The sequence below is a fragment of the Octodon degus genome, unplaced genomic scaffold, assembly GCF_000260255.1.
Source record: "Octodon degus isolate 3935 unplaced genomic scaffold, OctDeg1.0 scaffold00197, whole genome shotgun sequence".
Lineage (NCBI taxonomy): Eukaryota > Metazoa > Chordata > Mammalia > Rodentia > Octodontidae > Octodon > Octodon degus.
In genome coordinates this window covers 96,127-111,554 of record NW_004524773.1, presented here as the reverse complement: position 1 = coordinate 111,554, position 15,428 = coordinate 96,127, and the positions used below count along the sequence as shown (strand labels likewise).

The window sequence follows — 15,428 nt, the reverse complement described above, 5'->3', positions numbered from 1 at the left end:
TGGGGGATTGAACCGCGGTCCCTGTGCTTTGCTTAGCTTAGCTTAGCTTGTTCTAAGTAGGTGCTTTAGACCACTGAGCCATCTCACCAGCCCTTGTTTTTGTTTTTGAGAGACAGTCTCACTCTGTGTTTCAGGCTAGCCTAGAATTTATAGTGATCTGCCTCATCCTCCCAAGTGCTGGGATTACACATATGCAACACCTGTCCAGCACCATATATATATATTCGCATACACCCTGTAGAAAGTGGCCGTGCCAGTCCCCTGTATGCTGCCCTTCTTGCTAATATCTCAGTGGTTTAGGAGATCATGGCTCCAAGGATCCTGAGTTTATTGCTCTCCCCACACCTGTGCCTCAGGAGTGTGTTCCATGCATGTGGTACCTGCACAGAGGAAACAGACCAGGCCATGCCCTGGGGCTCACGTTAGATGGTGAGAAACAAAACAGATACACGAATTAGCCATATGTTGTGACACCCTGTGAAGGAAACACTGAAGGTGACAGTGTTGGTTGGGCTGTTGGTCCCCACTGCACAGCCTCTGTGGGATGGGATGTGTAAAGGACCTCGAGGGAGTCAGGTAAAGGACCTCGAGGGAGTCAGGCCTACAGAGGCCAGAACAGAGCTCCAGCAGAGCAAACAGCAGGTGCAAAGGCCTTGGGGGGAGGGGAGGCTGCCGTGGATGTGGCCTGGCTAGCTGGGGATGGCAGTGAAGAGTGGTGGTGAAGAGGGGAGAGCTGTTAGATGCATCTGCAGGACGCAGGAAAGATGTGCAGGGCCCACATCACTCAGCCCTGTTGCCCTCAGGACCCCTTGCCACTAACAGTTATTTTTTTTTTTAATTTTTTTTTATTTGCGTGTGTGTGTGTGTGTGTGTGTGTGTGTGTGTCCAGCTCAGCCCACCAGGGGGCGAGGCGGGCTGGCATGTGGTGCTGGGGGATTGAACCACAGTCCCTGTGCTTTGCTTTATTTGCGTGTGTGTGTGTGTGTGTGTGTGTGTGTGTGTCCAGCTCAGCCCACCAGGGGGCGGGGCGGGCTGGCATGTGGTGCTGGGGGATTGAACCACAGTCCCTGTGCTTTGCTTAGCTTAGGTGCTTTAGACCACTGAGCCATCTCACCAGCCCTGCCACTAACAGTTATTGAGTTGAGCATGGTAGTGGATGTCCATAGTCTCAACTGTTAGGAGGCTGATCTCCATTAGTTGAAGGCCAGCCTAAATGACATGGCAAGACCCTGTCTCAAAAAAGGAAAGAAAGAAAGAAAGAAAGAGAAAAAGAAATAAAAGAGCCATGTGTGATGGTGCATACCTGTAACCCCAGCACTGGGGAAGCTGAGGCAGGAGGGTTACAAGTTTGAGTCTGGCCCAGGCAACTTAGTGAGTTAACGAGACCCTGTTTCAAAATTAAAAAAATGGGCAAGGGATGGAGCTCAGTGTGGAGACTTTGATCCCAAGTAGTGAAAGAAAAAGAAAAGGCAGATCTCCAGCCCTGGGGCCTCCTCAGGCTCAGGTGAGCCGCTCCTCCACAGGTGCATGCGTACATCATCAGCTACCTGAAGAAGGAGATGCCCTCCGTGTTTGGGAAGGAGAACAAGAAGAAGCAGCTGATCCTCAAGCTGCCCGTCATCTTTGCCAAGATCCAGCTGGAGCACCATATATCCCCTGGCGACTTTCCCGACTGCCAGAAGATGCAGGTTGGAGCTGCTGGGAGGGGTGGCTGGGTGACAGGGAGGTCACCCTCTGTGACCCCTGGGAGGAAAGTGGCAGGTGTGGGGCATTTCTGGAAGGCATCTTCCAAATGAGGCCGGTTTTATGAAGTAGAATAATAGAGTGAAGACTAGACACACAGTAATAGTGGCTTAATTTAGAGTTTTCTTTGCCCTTCTCTTTCATAAATGGCCCAGAACACGGACCTGGGGCTGATTTGGTGCAGTATGGAGCCAGAGAACTAGTCTTTACTTCTCCTCCATATCTGGTCTCCATTCCCAAGAATCTTCATGGTATAAAATGGCTGCAGAAACTTTGGCCGTTGTGTCTGCATTCCAGCCAGCAATAGGGGAGGGAGGGGAAAAGAACAGTTTCTTTAAGGACCCTTTCTAGAACAGTCCTCGTCAACAGTACTTTCTACCATGATGGAAATGTTCCAGGCTGGACCATCCAATGTGGTAGCCTCAGGACACAATGAAACAATTTTAGAGGAAGGCATGGTGGTGCGTGCCTGTAATCTCAGTTACCTGGGAGGCTGAGGTTGGAGAATCACAAGTTTGAAGCCAGCCTGTATTGCAGAGTGCGACCCTAAGAAAAAGAAGCTGAGGGCCGGCCAAATAGCTCAGCGGATTAAAGCACCCAGAGGCTGGGGTTCCTGCCCCCAGGGCGTGCAGAGACGACAATTGAGGCTGGATGTGGTGGCTTGTGCCTGTAATCCCAGCTCTTGGGGGGATGTAAACAGGGGGATGGATCACTATGAGTCCAATCTAGTAGTGAGATCCTGAACACCCTGTAGGCCCTTCCTAAAATTTAAAAAAAAAAAAGGAAGAAGCTGAAAATAATTTTTTATTTATTAAAAAAAATTTTTTTTTATTTATGTGTGTGTGTGTGTGGCCAGCTCAGCCCACCAGGGGGCGGGGCTGGCTGGCATGTGGTGCTGGGGGATTGAACTGCGGTCCCTGTACTTTGCTAAGCTTGTTCTAAGTAGGTGCTTTAGACCACTGAGCCATCTCACCAGCCCCCTGAAAATAATTTTTTAAAAGGATACAGCTCAGCTGCTGTTTGATTTGTGGTAAAAGAGAAGGGAAACACACAAAAAATTCTGAGTTATAGATTTTTCTTTAATTTTGACTAACTGAAATAATCAAATGTGGCCAGTGGATACATATTGAAGAGTAATCGGCAAAATTGCAGTCAGCAACTGGTTCTTACACCCAATTGGTTGGAATATAGTCACGTGGCCAGATGGCTGCAAGGGATGCCGGGAAGAGTAGTCTTTCTCATACGCGAGCACATACCAAGGTAATTTTCAGAAATTCTACCCTGAGAACGAAGGAACAAACCGACTTTGGGAGATGAGGCAAACTTGCATGGTCAGACCTAGGTTTGTAGTGTTGGAGAAAAGTGCTGTGGCCAGGACTGCTCTGATGTCTTGTGGCCCCACCGCCCTCCACAGGAGATGCTGATGGCCTACGACTTCACCAAATTCCACTCCCTGAAGCCGAAACTGCTGGAGGCTCTGGATGAGATGCTGACCCAGGACATCGCCAAACTAATGCCCCTGCTGAGGCAGGAGGAGCTGGAGAGCACGGAGGTGGGAGTGCAGGGCGGTGCCTTCGAGGGCACCCACATGGGGCCCTTCGTGGAGCGGGGCCCGGATGAGGCGCTGGAGGATGGTGAGGAGGGTTCCGACGAGGAGGCTGAGTGGGTGGTGACGAAGGACAAGTCCAAGTACGACGAGATCTTCTACAACCTGGCACCGGCGGAGGGCAAGCTGAGCGGCTCCAAGGCCAAGACCTGGATGGTGGGCACCAAGCTCCCCAACTCTGTGCTGGGGCGTATCTGGAAGCTGAGCGACGTGGACCGCGACGGCATGCTGGATGATGAGGAGTTCGCTCTGGCCAGCCACCTCATCGAGGCCAAGCTGGAGGGCCATGGGCTGCCCACCAACCTGCCCCGCCGCCTCGTGCCACCCTCCAAGCGGCGCCACAAGGGCTCTGCTGAGTGAGCCGCTGCCACACGGCCCTGCTTCCATGCGCCCTGCTCTGGCTCCCGTTGGCACTCGCAACCCCTGCTGCGACTCACACGCGCCACCCTGCCCGGCTGTGAGGACGGGGTCTTCCTCTCCCGCCACCAGACACTTGGGTCCAAGCATTTAGTCCGGACCGGGAGGAGGGCAAGATTCCTCACTGCCGATCTTCACACTTCGTGGCACATTATGGCCACGCTGCACCCCACATACATACATGCATTCGGGCACATCACACTGGCAGGAACACATGGGCACTGGCCCCCACATCATTCATTCAAGTATTTATTGAGCACCTACTACATTGCCCGGCCCTCATGGAGCTGCCATTCTCAGGAAAGGGCACATAACGATCACACAGAAGCACACCAAAAGGACAGACCCCCCTATTCTTCCTGCCTAGCCAGGCAAAGACTCTTACCTTCCCCTGTCCTCAGGTCTTGGGACCACTGGAGGCCCTCGACCTCCTGCTTCCTCAGAGGGGCCCTCTTCTGCCCCCTCCCCATCTTTTGGGGAAGCCTCAATTTCTGACCACACTATTCCTTTAATTTGTAGCAGGTAGGAAAACCCCTTCCTCCCCTGAGGGACCACGCCCCCATGGAGGGACTTCTGTCCTTTGCCCACCACCTGCTAGCCTGCCCTTGGTCTCACGCAGGTGCCCCATTCTAGGACTGCTGCAGCCCCGCCTCTCTGCGGCACCTAAGAGGCACCCCTCCCGGATACAAGGGCGCCAGGGTGTCCTCTAGCACCGATTTCAGGAATGTCCTGGGGGAGGGTTCCTGGTGCTACAGCCAGCTCCCCTCCACAGCCCCCCTCCCTACCGTTCAGGCTTTCACCACATTAGTGCCTCACCCTGGCCGGGGACCCCACGCCCGCGCGGGGGAGGGACAAATACCTGGAGACCCGGCCCCTCCAGCGGCTCGCTGGGATTCTCCACGCCCACCGGCCACCCCCACACCCAGGAGCGGCCTCGAACCCGTCCGAGTCCCCACAGAGCGAATAAAGCCCAGGCTTCTCTCCAGGTCGCAGTCAGGTTGTCTTGCGGCGGACAAGAGGGGTGCGATGGGGACACGACACCTCCCGACTAGCAGGGGCGGTGAGTCCCGGACTCCAGGCGGCCACGGAGCCTGGTGACTCAGGTCTGGGCGGGGGGCCAGGCCTGCATATTTTCCAAAGCAGTTACTGGGGGCCCGCCCCTCGGGACACCCGCCCTGCCCTGCCCTGCCCTGTCCTCCCGCCGCCGGGCCTGGGAACCGAGCCGTGGGGCGTGGCCGGGGCCCACGCGTCCTTCAGCCGACGTGCACCCGTGGATGTGCCACAGGGGGTATGAGGGCCCCGGGAGGAGCAGATGGCGCTGGGGACCACGACCACACGAGTACGCACCCCGCGCCCTAGCAGATGCGCCCCGGGCCACACCCGCCGCGCCCGCCCCGGGCCACGCTGGCCCAGCGCCTCCCGCCCACGCGCGCCTGCTGCTGTGGCCTCGGGCGCCCCCTCGCGGATTCTCCGGAGCCAAGTGGGGGCCATCGAGAGCCCTGCGGGAGGGCGCGGGGCTCAGGTCCCGAGGCCGCACAACCCGGGACCTGTCACCTTCTCCGACGCTCTGCGGGAGGAGCCGGGTGGGTCGCGTGGTGTCTCCCGACGTGGCGCCTGCCCTCCCTGTGCCTTTTCCCTTAGGATCAAGAGGGGCTTTTAGGGGACGGTGCATCCCTTTGGAACACTGCCAGACCCCTCCCCCAACCCAGGGCCCCTGTGCTTCCTTCCTTATTCGTAAATAGCGGACATTGGTTGATTCAGAGATGAAGTCTCAGGGGTAAGTCTGTAACAATAGCTAACGCTCAGCTGCCCGCCGTCTTTAGTGCTTCACATATTACCTCGTTTAAACCCTCAATCATTTGCCATTAGCCGGGTGCAGTGGTGCATGCCTGTGACCCCAGCACCCTGCAAGGCTAAGGAAGGAAGACAGCAAGTTTAGACAACTTACTGAGTTTGCCAGACTGTGTCTCAATGTTTTATATTTTGAGCAGGGTCTCTGTGTAGTTCAAGCTGGGCTTGAACCACCGTGGATCCCAGGCTGGCCTCCAACTCACTGTGATCCTCCTGTCTCAGCCTTCAGAATGCTGGGTAGGTGAGGGCTACCATGCCCGCCTGTGTCTCAGTATCAAAAAAATTTTTAAAAAGGGGTTGGGGATGCAGGTAGCTCAGCGTGAAAACCCTGGAGTCAATCCCCAGTACCGCATTGTTCTCACTTTATAGGTGAAGAAACCAAGGCACAGCCAAGTAGCTTGCCCAAGATGAATGACTCTACGTCTTAGACGGATCCTAATAGTGTATGTCTCTATCCTTCTTTGAATGTGCTCCCCAAACTCAACAGTTCTAACGCTAATTTGGAGTTTAGCACTGGAAAACTGAAAGGCCAACATTCTGAGACAGGGACGTGTCTTGCGCTGTATCTGATACCGATGGTTTTGGTTTTTTTTTTTTTAATTTATTGGATATACGGTCTCACTACGCAGTTTCAGATTCATAGTGGTCCCAGCGCTGGGATTACAGGTGTGTGTCCCACGCCCAGTTTCGGTGGCTGGCACAGAGTGCCGGTGCGTGGCATGCGGCACCAGGGATTGAACCTGAGTCCTTGGGCTTGACAGGTAGGTGCTTAGACCGCCGAGCTATTTTCTCAGCTTTTTTTTTTTCTTAAAGAAAATATATTAATAAATAATCAGGCCGGGGGTGGTGGCACACACCCGTAATCCCTGCACTCGGAAGGCTGAGGAAGGAGGATCACCGCGAGTTCGAGGTCAGCCTTAAGTACATCATGAGACTGTCTCAAAAAATATCAAAGGGGGACCGGGAGATGGCTCAGTAGAATAAACGTTTGCCTGGCAAGCGCAAGGTCCTGAGTTCAAATCCCCGGTACCGCAAAAAAAAAAAAAAAATCAAAGGAAGAATCAGGAGGCTGATATGTTGCTCAATAGTAGAACACTTGCCCAGTACGTGTGAGGCGCCCAGCACCATAAAAAAGGTTTAAGCAAAGTCCTGGGGTCGCCGGGAAAGGTGATTTGCACTTGGGCTGAGATCCACGCATTTATAATCTTCCAGCCGCTGAGACTCTGAAGATCCCATCTGTACAGCCCAGAGGAGGGGGAGCCATTCACCCTTCACCAAGCTAGCCGCCACCGGAAGTACGTCACGAGACGGGGAAGCGGCGCGCGCACGCTCCGAGCCGGATTTTGTAGGGCCGGCGACAGACGCTCTTCCTTTAATAAGATGGCGCCGGACAGCAACGGTGCTGGTGCCAGGCAGTGCCCAAAAAAGAATGCCGATTCTGGCTTCCTGGGGCTGCGGCCCACTTCGGTGGATCCGGCCCTAAGGCGGCGGCGGCGCGGCCCAAGAAATAAGAAACGGGGCTGGCGGCGGCTCGCCGAGGAGCCGCTGGGGCTGGAGGTCGAGCAGTTCCTGGAAGACGTGCGGCTCCAGGAGCGCACGATCGGGTTCGTGGGGCGGGACTTCCGGGAGCGGGGCCGCGGTCTGGGGGACTTCCGGTGGTCGGGTGCGGGGGTGTCGGGATACTGCGCGGGAGCGCCAGGTGGGTGGGCTGGGGCGTTGGGGTGCGAGGCTTGCTAGAGGTGTCAGGTTTAGCAAGTAAGTATTGGAGGCGCCCGGCCCAGCTTGAGGCCTAAATGAATGGCGCATGCGACCTTAGTGTCAGTGCATTTCGGTCATGAGTTCGGGGTTGGTGCGTGTTAAATACTGACTTAAATACTGACTTAAATACATGGTGGTGCCCATCTGTAATTCCAGTACTTAGGCAAGGTGAAGCAGCAGGATCGCAAATTCGAATCCTGCCTCAAAAAACAGAAGGGCTGGGGTTGTTGCTAAGTAGTGGGGCACTCCTGGGATCGATCCCCAGGACCAGGGAGGAAAAAGTTTGTGAACTGAGGGGCCCTGGGAGGGTCCCATGGTAGGAAGATGGGCTTTGAGCTTGAGGGGAAGGCTGGACCCGAAGAGGTTAAACCTGCTCCCTTCCCAACATCCTTGGCCTAAGATCTGCGTTTTTGATCTGCCTTTTCCTTTCCCAGTGGCTTGCTGTCAGAGGCCCCTGATGACCAACTCTTCTTTGTGGACACCGGCTCCAAGGAAAAAGGTGAGGAGGGCTTTTCTGGTGATGCACAGCTTCAGCCGGATTCCTGCAGCCTGGCACTCCATTTGTGTCAGTAAGGCTGCTTAGAAGGCAAGCATCTGTTTAAAAGGGCCAGCCTTTTTTTTTTTCTTTTAAGCCCCTGTGCTGGGGCTGGAACCCAGAGCCTCACATATGCTAGGAAAACACTGGGCCACTGAGGTACACCATTTTGTTTTTGTTTTGTGCTTTTTTTTTTTTTTTTTTTTTTTTTTTGTGTGTGTTTATTTGTATTTATTTATGTGTGTGTGTGGCCAGCTCAGTCCATCAGGGGGCGGGGCTGGCTGGCATGTGGTGCTGGGGGATTGAACCGGGGTCCCTGTGCTTTGCTTTGCTTAGCTTAGCTTAGCTTGTTCTAAGTGGGTGCTTTAGACCACTGAGCCATCTCACCAGCCCTGTTTTGTGCTTTTGGAACAGGGTCTCTATGCAGCTCAGGCAGGCCTCAAGCTCACTTTGTAGCCCAGGCTGGTCTTAACTCCCAACGATTCTCCTGCCTCAGCCTCCTGAGTACTGAGATTACAGGTGTGCACCGGCATGCTTGGTTTTATATCTTTCTTGACACAGGGCTTGCTAAGTTGCAGAGAATGATCTCCAGCTTGGGATCTTCCTGCCCCAGCCTCCTCAGTAGCCTGGACTAGCAGTGTATGCCACTACATCCAGGAAAAGTCAGCTTTAAACAAAAGTAGCAGGCATGGGTGCAGTGGAAGTCATAGACTAGTGTAGAAGGCAGGGTGTTTTTGATTTTTAGGTAGTAGTGATTTCAGTGCGTGCAAATGCTACCTCTGCCTGATGAGTAGGTTAGAGACTAATCAGAGTGGGTGCTGTTGGCAGTAGAGAAGCCAGCTGAGGACCCGCCTTACAGAGTCGGTCTTGTTCTGGTTAACAATAGGAGCTTTTGTAGGAGCAAGAGGGTCTGTTTTAACCAGTCAGTAAGGAACTGGTCTTACCATGTCATTTGCCAGGACACAGCCACAGCTTGTTGAGACAGGTGGAGAGGCGGCAGGGACTGTTCCAGTGAGCAGCAGGGTTTTCACCACTGTGCAGGAGAGCGGGCCAACATGGGTGAAGGGAAGCAAGCTGTGCTCTCTTCCTCAGGGAAGCTGATGAGTTGTGGGGTGCTACTCTGCCTGCCAGGACCCCCTGTGCGTGTCAGGTTACTCAAAGGGTCTCCTCAGAGCATGACTTGCTGCAGTGTTCTGAGGCCAGCAGTAGGCCCAGGGGACTCGAGCAGGTGACGAGACTTCCACGGACAGGAGCATATCCGGTGTGGGCATCAGGCCCTGTCAGACAGACCGGAAGTGGGTGATGGCTTGGCTTTAGGGGATGGGGGGGGGGCTTTTGTAGTTGCAACTTTAGCAAGAAAATGTAGACGCAGGTGACAGAGTTCAAGGGTGCACAGGTGACCCCTGTGCTCTGTACCTCAAGGGGGGGCCCCATTCCCACGATGCAGGCCCAGGGGTGGGGTTCCCTATACAAGGCCCGACCATTGACAAAGTCCAATTCTGTCCTAGCATGTCGTGTTCTTCAGCTCAGTTTCCACTGGTAGGCTTCTGGGTGAAGAACAGAGGCCACTGAACTAAGTCACCTCCTCTGGGCCTCAGTGGTGCTGGTGGCCTGCTTGTCTCTGCTGGTGCTATGTCTGGGAGACTTTTTTTTTTGTCTTTTTGTGATAGGATCTGTCTGTGCCAAGGGCTGGCCTTGAGCTCACTTTATAGCCCAGGCTGGTCTGAGAATGAATGGTTCTGCCTCAGCCTCCCAAGTGCTGGGATTACAGGTGTCAACACCACGCCTGTCTGGGAGCCTGATGATATGGCTAGCACAAGTGCTTCCTCCTACCCGTCGAGGTGTGGTGAAGCTCAATCAGGCCGGACGGGGGGCCGGGCATGCTGAGCCCTGCTCTGGGGTGACTCGGCAAAAGCCTCTGAGCTGGGGGCCTGTCTTTGGCAGTCGGGATCCCTTCAGCCCTGACCCCTCCTCTTTCCCACTCCAGAGCGGAGCCGAAAGAGGACCAAAGTCCAGAAAAAGTCACAGCGGGTCCAGAAACCCCTGCGGGTCGACCTCATCCTTGAGAACACATCCAAGATCCCTGCCCCCAAAGAGTGAGTGTCCCCAAGCACAGGCCTTTCCATCCTGCCAGCCCCTGGCCGGAAGGACACCTTGGAGGGTAGTGGGATCGGACAGGCGGTTTGTACAGCAGGAAGATTGGGCTTTTTTTGTTTGGAGGTACTGTCTTGCGGTGTTATCTGGGCTGGCCCTGACTTGTGTTACCCAGGCTGGCCTTGAGCTCAGCGCTCTTCCTGCCTCAGCCTCCTGGGTGCTGGGATTACAGGTGTGCACCACTGTGCCCATCTGAGACTTGGACTTTGTAGAGTGCGTTGGAGTAAGCAAAGGGCCTGCCTGTTGGGTAGTGGAGTGGGGGCGGGGAGGAGGGGGACACCTGGAAGGTGAGTTCAGGGTCCCAGTCGCATGGGCTGAGCGAGTCAGGGTGGCAGGAGGTTCAGGTGGCAAGTTAGATAGCCAGGCAGCCCAAGTTAGAGGCCTGGGCTTTTGGGTAATACCAGGAAGGGCTCCTCCCTGGTGAGAGGGCTGGGGAGGCCCCAGGCTGCCACCTGACCTGTGCTTCTCCGGCCCAGCATCCTTGCCCACCAAGTCCCCAACGCCAAGAGACTCCGGCGGAAGGAGCAGCTATGGGAGCGGCTGGTGAAACAGGGCGAGCTGCCCGGGGAGGTGCGGAAGGCCCAGGCCCGGCTCCTCAACCCTCCCACGCCAAAGGACAAACCTGGACCCCAGGACACTGTGGAGCAGCCCTTCTACGACCTCTGGGCCCCAGACAGTGAGTGACGCTGCTATTGACTTGTGGCAGGCACAGAGCCATTGTGTGTGTTACCTGCTGCGCAGGAGCTGGGTGTCGGGGTGCCTTGTGGGCCCTGCTTCCGTGGCCTCCCAGCAGAACAGAATGTTCCGAGTGGCAGCGCTCTTCCTGCTGTGCCTCTGTCCTGAGTGTGGGTCTGCCTCAGCCCAACCTCTCCAGCTCTCTGAACCCCATCTAGACATGGCTTGAGCTCAGTGCACGCTTTTGAAATAGGGGGGTTAGAGGAATCCCTTGGGCCTCGTACCAGACAGCCCCAGCAGCTGCCTCGCTGTTTCTGCAGACCCTCTGGACAGGGCGTTGCTCGGCCACGACGACTTCTTCCTCGAGCAGACCAAGAAGAAAGGCGTGCGGGTGAGGACATGCATAAGGGCGGCCCGGGCCGTGGTGGGGGGAGTCAGTCTCCGTGTCCGTTATCCTGGTGACCCAAGGTGACCAGGACCCTGCGTGCTAGAGCCTGCTGGCCTGAGTCCTTGCCCCAGCCCCAGCACTGATGGTTCTGGGGTGGCCTGATTTTCTGTGCCCTGTCCCTTCCTCTAAAGTGCAGATGGTAGCCAGGCGTGGGGGCAGACACCTATAATCCTAGCGCTTGGGGAGGCTGAAGTGGGAAGATCACTGAGAGTGTTTGATGCCAGGCTGGGCTACGTAGCAAGACCCTGTCTCACCAAGAAAAAAAAAAAGACAAGTGTGCTTACTGCTTTTTGTTTAAGAGTAGGAAAATTAGGGCTGGGGATATGGCTCAGCAGTATAAGCGCCTGCCTGGCAAGCAAAAGGTCCTGAATTCAATTCCCAGTACCACAAAAAAAAAAAAAAAAAAAAAAAAAGAGTAGGAAAATTAGGGGCTGAGAAGATCATTCAGCAGTCTAAGCGCCTGCCTGGCAAGTGCAAGGACCCTGTTTTGATCCCTGGTACTGCCTGCTGTGCTGGCCCTGGAACCCTGGACGCACTGTGCAGGGCACGGTGGCGCACTCCTGTCAGCCCAGTGCTGGAGAGCCTGAGACAGGAGGGTCAGTTCCAGTCGGAGCTGCGTAGCGAGACCCTGTATCAAAGAAATAAACAATCCTGTGCTTTTATGGAGCAATAGGGAAAACCTCAAGAGGTAGTACATGGGTGCCTGTGTCCTTGGGGCCCTGGGACCATGTGTCCTTCCTGTTTCTTCCCAGTGTCCCTGGGATTCTCAGGCCACAGTGAGCAATAAGATGGCAGAAGTCACTATGTGACAGCATGACTGGCCCACGCAGACTGAGTGCAGACTCACCTGTCTCGGGTTACCCTGCAGGCTTGCTCGCCTTGGACAGGGGCGCTGGGTCCCACAGCGATTATTGGAGGCAGCTGGCTGTGGGGCTGCAGCTCTTTGGCTGGAACAGCCAGACCCCAAGGTGTGAGGACTGGAGCCTCAGGGTGCCTGCTGCCACGTAGAGTCCCAGGACAGTGATGGGAGAGAACCAGAAATGGAGTGTGCAGTGTGGAGGTCCCGGTGGGCCTGGTGCGTGGTGGGCGCCTGCTCTCCTCTTCCAGGTGGGGTCCTGGATGCCACGGTTGCACATAGAAGATGGGGGAGGCGAAGGGGAAAGCCTCTGTTTTGTTAATTTTTTGAGACAGGATCTTACCACATAGCCTAAGCTGATTTTAGAACTTGAGCTCTTCCTGCCTCAACCTCCTGGTCAGGTGTGCGCCCCTGTGCCTGGCTCCCATCTCTGCACAGTACCGTGTTTTTACTTGAGTGCAGCCTGGGGGTATCATGAGCCGTACTCCTGGCCTCATCCTGCCCTGGGCTTGTCTCCCCGCAGCGCCCACGGCGTCTCCATGTCAAGCCTTCTTCAGCGCCTGCCGTGGAGGTGATGCCTGCTGGGGCCTCCTACAACCCGACCTTTGAGGACCACCAGGTGGGTCCGTGCCAGGGCCCGGCCAGGTGCAGGCCTGGTTCTGGGGACAGCTGGGTCTGTCCTTGGTCCCCAGCCATCCCGGCTCACTGGGGAGGGCATGTCTGAGCCACATAAGCATGGCAGGGTGCAGCATGGGGGAGCAAGACAGGATCTCTCAGGAAGTTCAGGGACGTTGGACCATGGCTACAGCCGGGACTCTCAACTGTGGGTAGAGGGGACGGTGGAAAAAGGGGCCCTGGGTCACCAGTTGGTGATTTTTCAGAGTGGCAGGCTTTGCTGTTGCAGCTGAGGGTGGGTTCCATGCTGGTCCCTTCATGTAGTCCCCAGCACTGCCAGAGATGAAGGGACCAGGCTGTCCCTGAGCAGCAGGTGCTGCAGGTCCTGTGGGGCCCACAAGGCTGGGATAGGGTCAGGCCGTGTGGACCTGAGCGTGACTATATGCTTGTGCACATGTGTGCAGGGAGCAGGTCACATGGCCCAGCCACCACTTCCAGTGCACGGCGCTGCCGCTCTTAGTGGCAGTGTGGCCGGGGATTTTCTTCACCTGGGGCCTAGGCATGAGCGTTTCTCTCCTCCCAGGCCCTGCTCCTGGCAGCTCATGAGGTGGAGCTGCAGCGACAGAAAGAGGCGGAGAAGCTGGAGCGGCAGCTGGCACTGCCCCCTGCCGAACAGGTGGCCACGCAGGTGAGCCCTGCGCCTCCGCCCTGCCCGCCCCTCCTATGCTGCTGCTCAGGCCTGACGCTGACACCGCCCCTTCCCACAGGAGACCGTGTTCCGGGAGATGTGCGAGGGGCTGCTCGAGGAGTCCGACGGGGAGGGCGAGCCTGGCTGCGAGGCGCCACCTGCAGCCAGTGAAGCGGGGGCAGCCGAGGCCTCTCCCCAACCTGCCTGCCTGGCCGCTGCCACAGAGAAGAAGACGGAGCAGCAGCGTCGGCGGGAGAAGGCTGCCCGCCTGCTGGTGAGTGTCAGCCCACTGCCTGCTCCCTGCTGCCTGCTGCATGGATGTGGAGAGGGGAGATGTGGAGGTCTTGGTCCAGAAAACAGAGAATGAAAGTAGTTTGGGAAAACAGCTGCTGAGGCCAGGTGTCATGGTGCCTTTCTTTAATCCCAGCTACTTTGGAGGCTGAGGCAGGAAGATCTCCAGCTGGAGACCTACCTGGCAACTTACTGAGATCTTGTCTCAGTGTAAGGAGCTGAGGCATAACCCATTGGTTGAGCATCCTAAGGGTCGATTCCTAGTATCGGGGAAATAAGTTGGGAGAGACATTTGAGTAGTCAGTGTGCAGGGGCAGGGACCAGAGGTCAGGGGAGACTGTGTGTCAGGGCCCTGACCTGGCCCTTCCTTGCCCCAGCGGGTACAGCAGGCCACACTGCGGGCTGCCCGGCTCCGGCACCAGGAGCTCTTCCGGCTGCGTGGGATCAAGGCCCAGGTGGCCCAGCGGCTGGCAGAGCTGGCGCGGCGGAGGGAGCGGCGGCGGCTGAAGCGGCTGGCGGAGGACAACAAGCCCCGCAGGCTGGGGCGGCTCAAGTGAGGCCCAGGCCCCTGCTGTCCCTGGGGCCACTCTGCGCTGGGGGTGAGGGAGCTTGGACTTGGGGATGGGCTGAGCCCTGAGCAACGTCCTTGTTTCTGCAGGTATCAGGCCCCCGACATCGACGTGCAGCTGAGCTCTGAGCGGGCGGATGCGCTCAGGACCCTGAGGGTGCGTTGCGGGTCCCGAGGTGCTCAGGGTGGTGGGACTGTGCCCAGTGATGACACCATCCTTGCTCCCCGTGCCCTCAGGGGCTGTGGGTGACACCTTGCCACCCCGGGCTGGCCCAGTGAGGCCGATACCCAGGGGCTGAGGGCACGGGATCCTGTGGGGCTGGGATGGGGTGGACTTCTGTCCAGCTGGGCCTCCTGTCCTGTGCATTGTTATGACAGGCTGGCCCCCAGGTCGGGACCGCCTGGCTCCTGCCCTGGAGCTCCTCAGTGACTCGGCCTTGGGTGTTCCTGCCCACCTTGGGCCTAGGTCTGTGTCCTTGGACCTGGCCCCTGATCCTCTCTCTCTGTCGCAGCCTGAGGGCAACATCCTCCGGGACCGCTTCAAGAGCTTCCAGCGTCGAAACATGATTGAGCCTCGGGAGAGAGCCAAGTGAGGGCCGGGTGGGGTGGGGTGGGGGGTGGTGACACAGGATGCCCCAGGCAGGGGACACCCCACTGTGCAGCCCGGCTGCTCTCCCTGACATCCTTGCTCTGCTTCCCAGGTTCAAGCGCAAGTACAAGGTGAAGCTGGTGGAAAAGCGGGCATTCCGAGAGATCCAGTGAGTGTCCCCTCCCCACCACGGTGACAGCCAGGAACCCTGGTCCTTGTGTGCCCCTGTGGCCACAGGGCCTGGTCAGCCTGGGGTGGTGTCCGAGGGTCCCAAGGGGATGCTGAGGGGCCAAAACTAGAGGGAGTGTCACTCACTGCCTGCGCCTCTCTCTGCAGGTTGTAGCAGCTCAAGCTGGTGCTGCAGCCCTCCCCTCAATAAAGCACCTGTGACCGATGCCAGGGCTGTGTGGCTTCCTCCCTCCCCCCGCCCATCCTCTCTGTCGCCCCTGATGTCCCCTGCTGGCCAAGACACACAGGACAGTGTTCCTCTACACCAGAGCCTGGGGAGGTGGATATCCCCGTCCTGCTGTTAATGGGCGCAAGGGACGTGGCAAGCTGGTGACTCTGTGTGTCTGGCTGCAGCGCCAGAAGGACTTGCAGACCTGAGCAGGTGGTGGGTCGGGTTATGGGGCAC

The 15,428-nt window shown here is 56.9% G+C and overlaps 2 protein-coding genes and 1 non-coding gene across 5 annotated transcripts in view; all 3 read left to right on the top strand.

The window, feature by feature from the left end:
• Nucleotides 1-4,751, top strand: part of Ehd2 (EH domain containing 2) — a 13,597-nt gene extending 8,846 nt beyond the window's left edge. For both annotated transcript variants that reach the window (XM_023704495.1, XM_004644265.3), the window contains 2 exons: nucleotides 1,524-1,688; nucleotides 3,158-4,751. In XM_023704495.1, the coding sequence (XP_023560263.1) occupies nucleotides 1,524-1,688; nucleotides 3,158-3,709 (717 nt within the window). In that variant the 3' untranslated portion in view covers nucleotides 3,710-4,751. The remainder of the gene's footprint in view (nucleotides 1-1,523; nucleotides 1,689-3,157) is intronic.
• A 2,229-nt stretch (nucleotides 4,752-6,980) lies between these two features.
• Nop53 (NOP53 ribosome biogenesis factor) lies at nucleotides 6,981-15,193 on the top strand. Of its 2 annotated transcripts, XM_023704620.1 has the most exons (13): nucleotides 6,981-7,221; nucleotides 7,810-7,874; nucleotides 9,898-10,006; nucleotides 10,541-10,740; nucleotides 11,060-11,130; nucleotides 12,567-12,662; nucleotides 13,242-13,346; nucleotides 13,426-13,620; nucleotides 14,015-14,190; nucleotides 14,296-14,362; nucleotides 14,718-14,794; nucleotides 14,907-14,963; nucleotides 15,131-15,193. In XM_023704620.1, the coding sequence occupies exons 1-13, from the start codon at nucleotides 6,998-7,000 to the stop codon at nucleotides 15,135-15,137; spliced, it is 1,449 nt and encodes a 482-aa protein (XP_023560388.1). In that variant the 5' UTR covers nucleotides 6,981-6,997; the 3' UTR covers nucleotides 15,138-15,193. The 2 variants fall into 2 exon arrangements, with proteins under 2 accessions (XP_023560388.1, XP_004644321.1); XM_004644264.2 differs by lacking the exon at nucleotides 15,131-15,193 and having other exon boundaries at nucleotides 14,907-14,967.
• On the top strand, nucleotides 14,403-14,509 carry LOC111813551. The gene has a single exon (XR_002818778.1). It is a non-coding gene; the product is annotated as a small nucleolar RNA SNORD23 (small nucleolar RNA).
• Nucleotides 15,194-15,428: the final 235 nt, after the last annotated feature.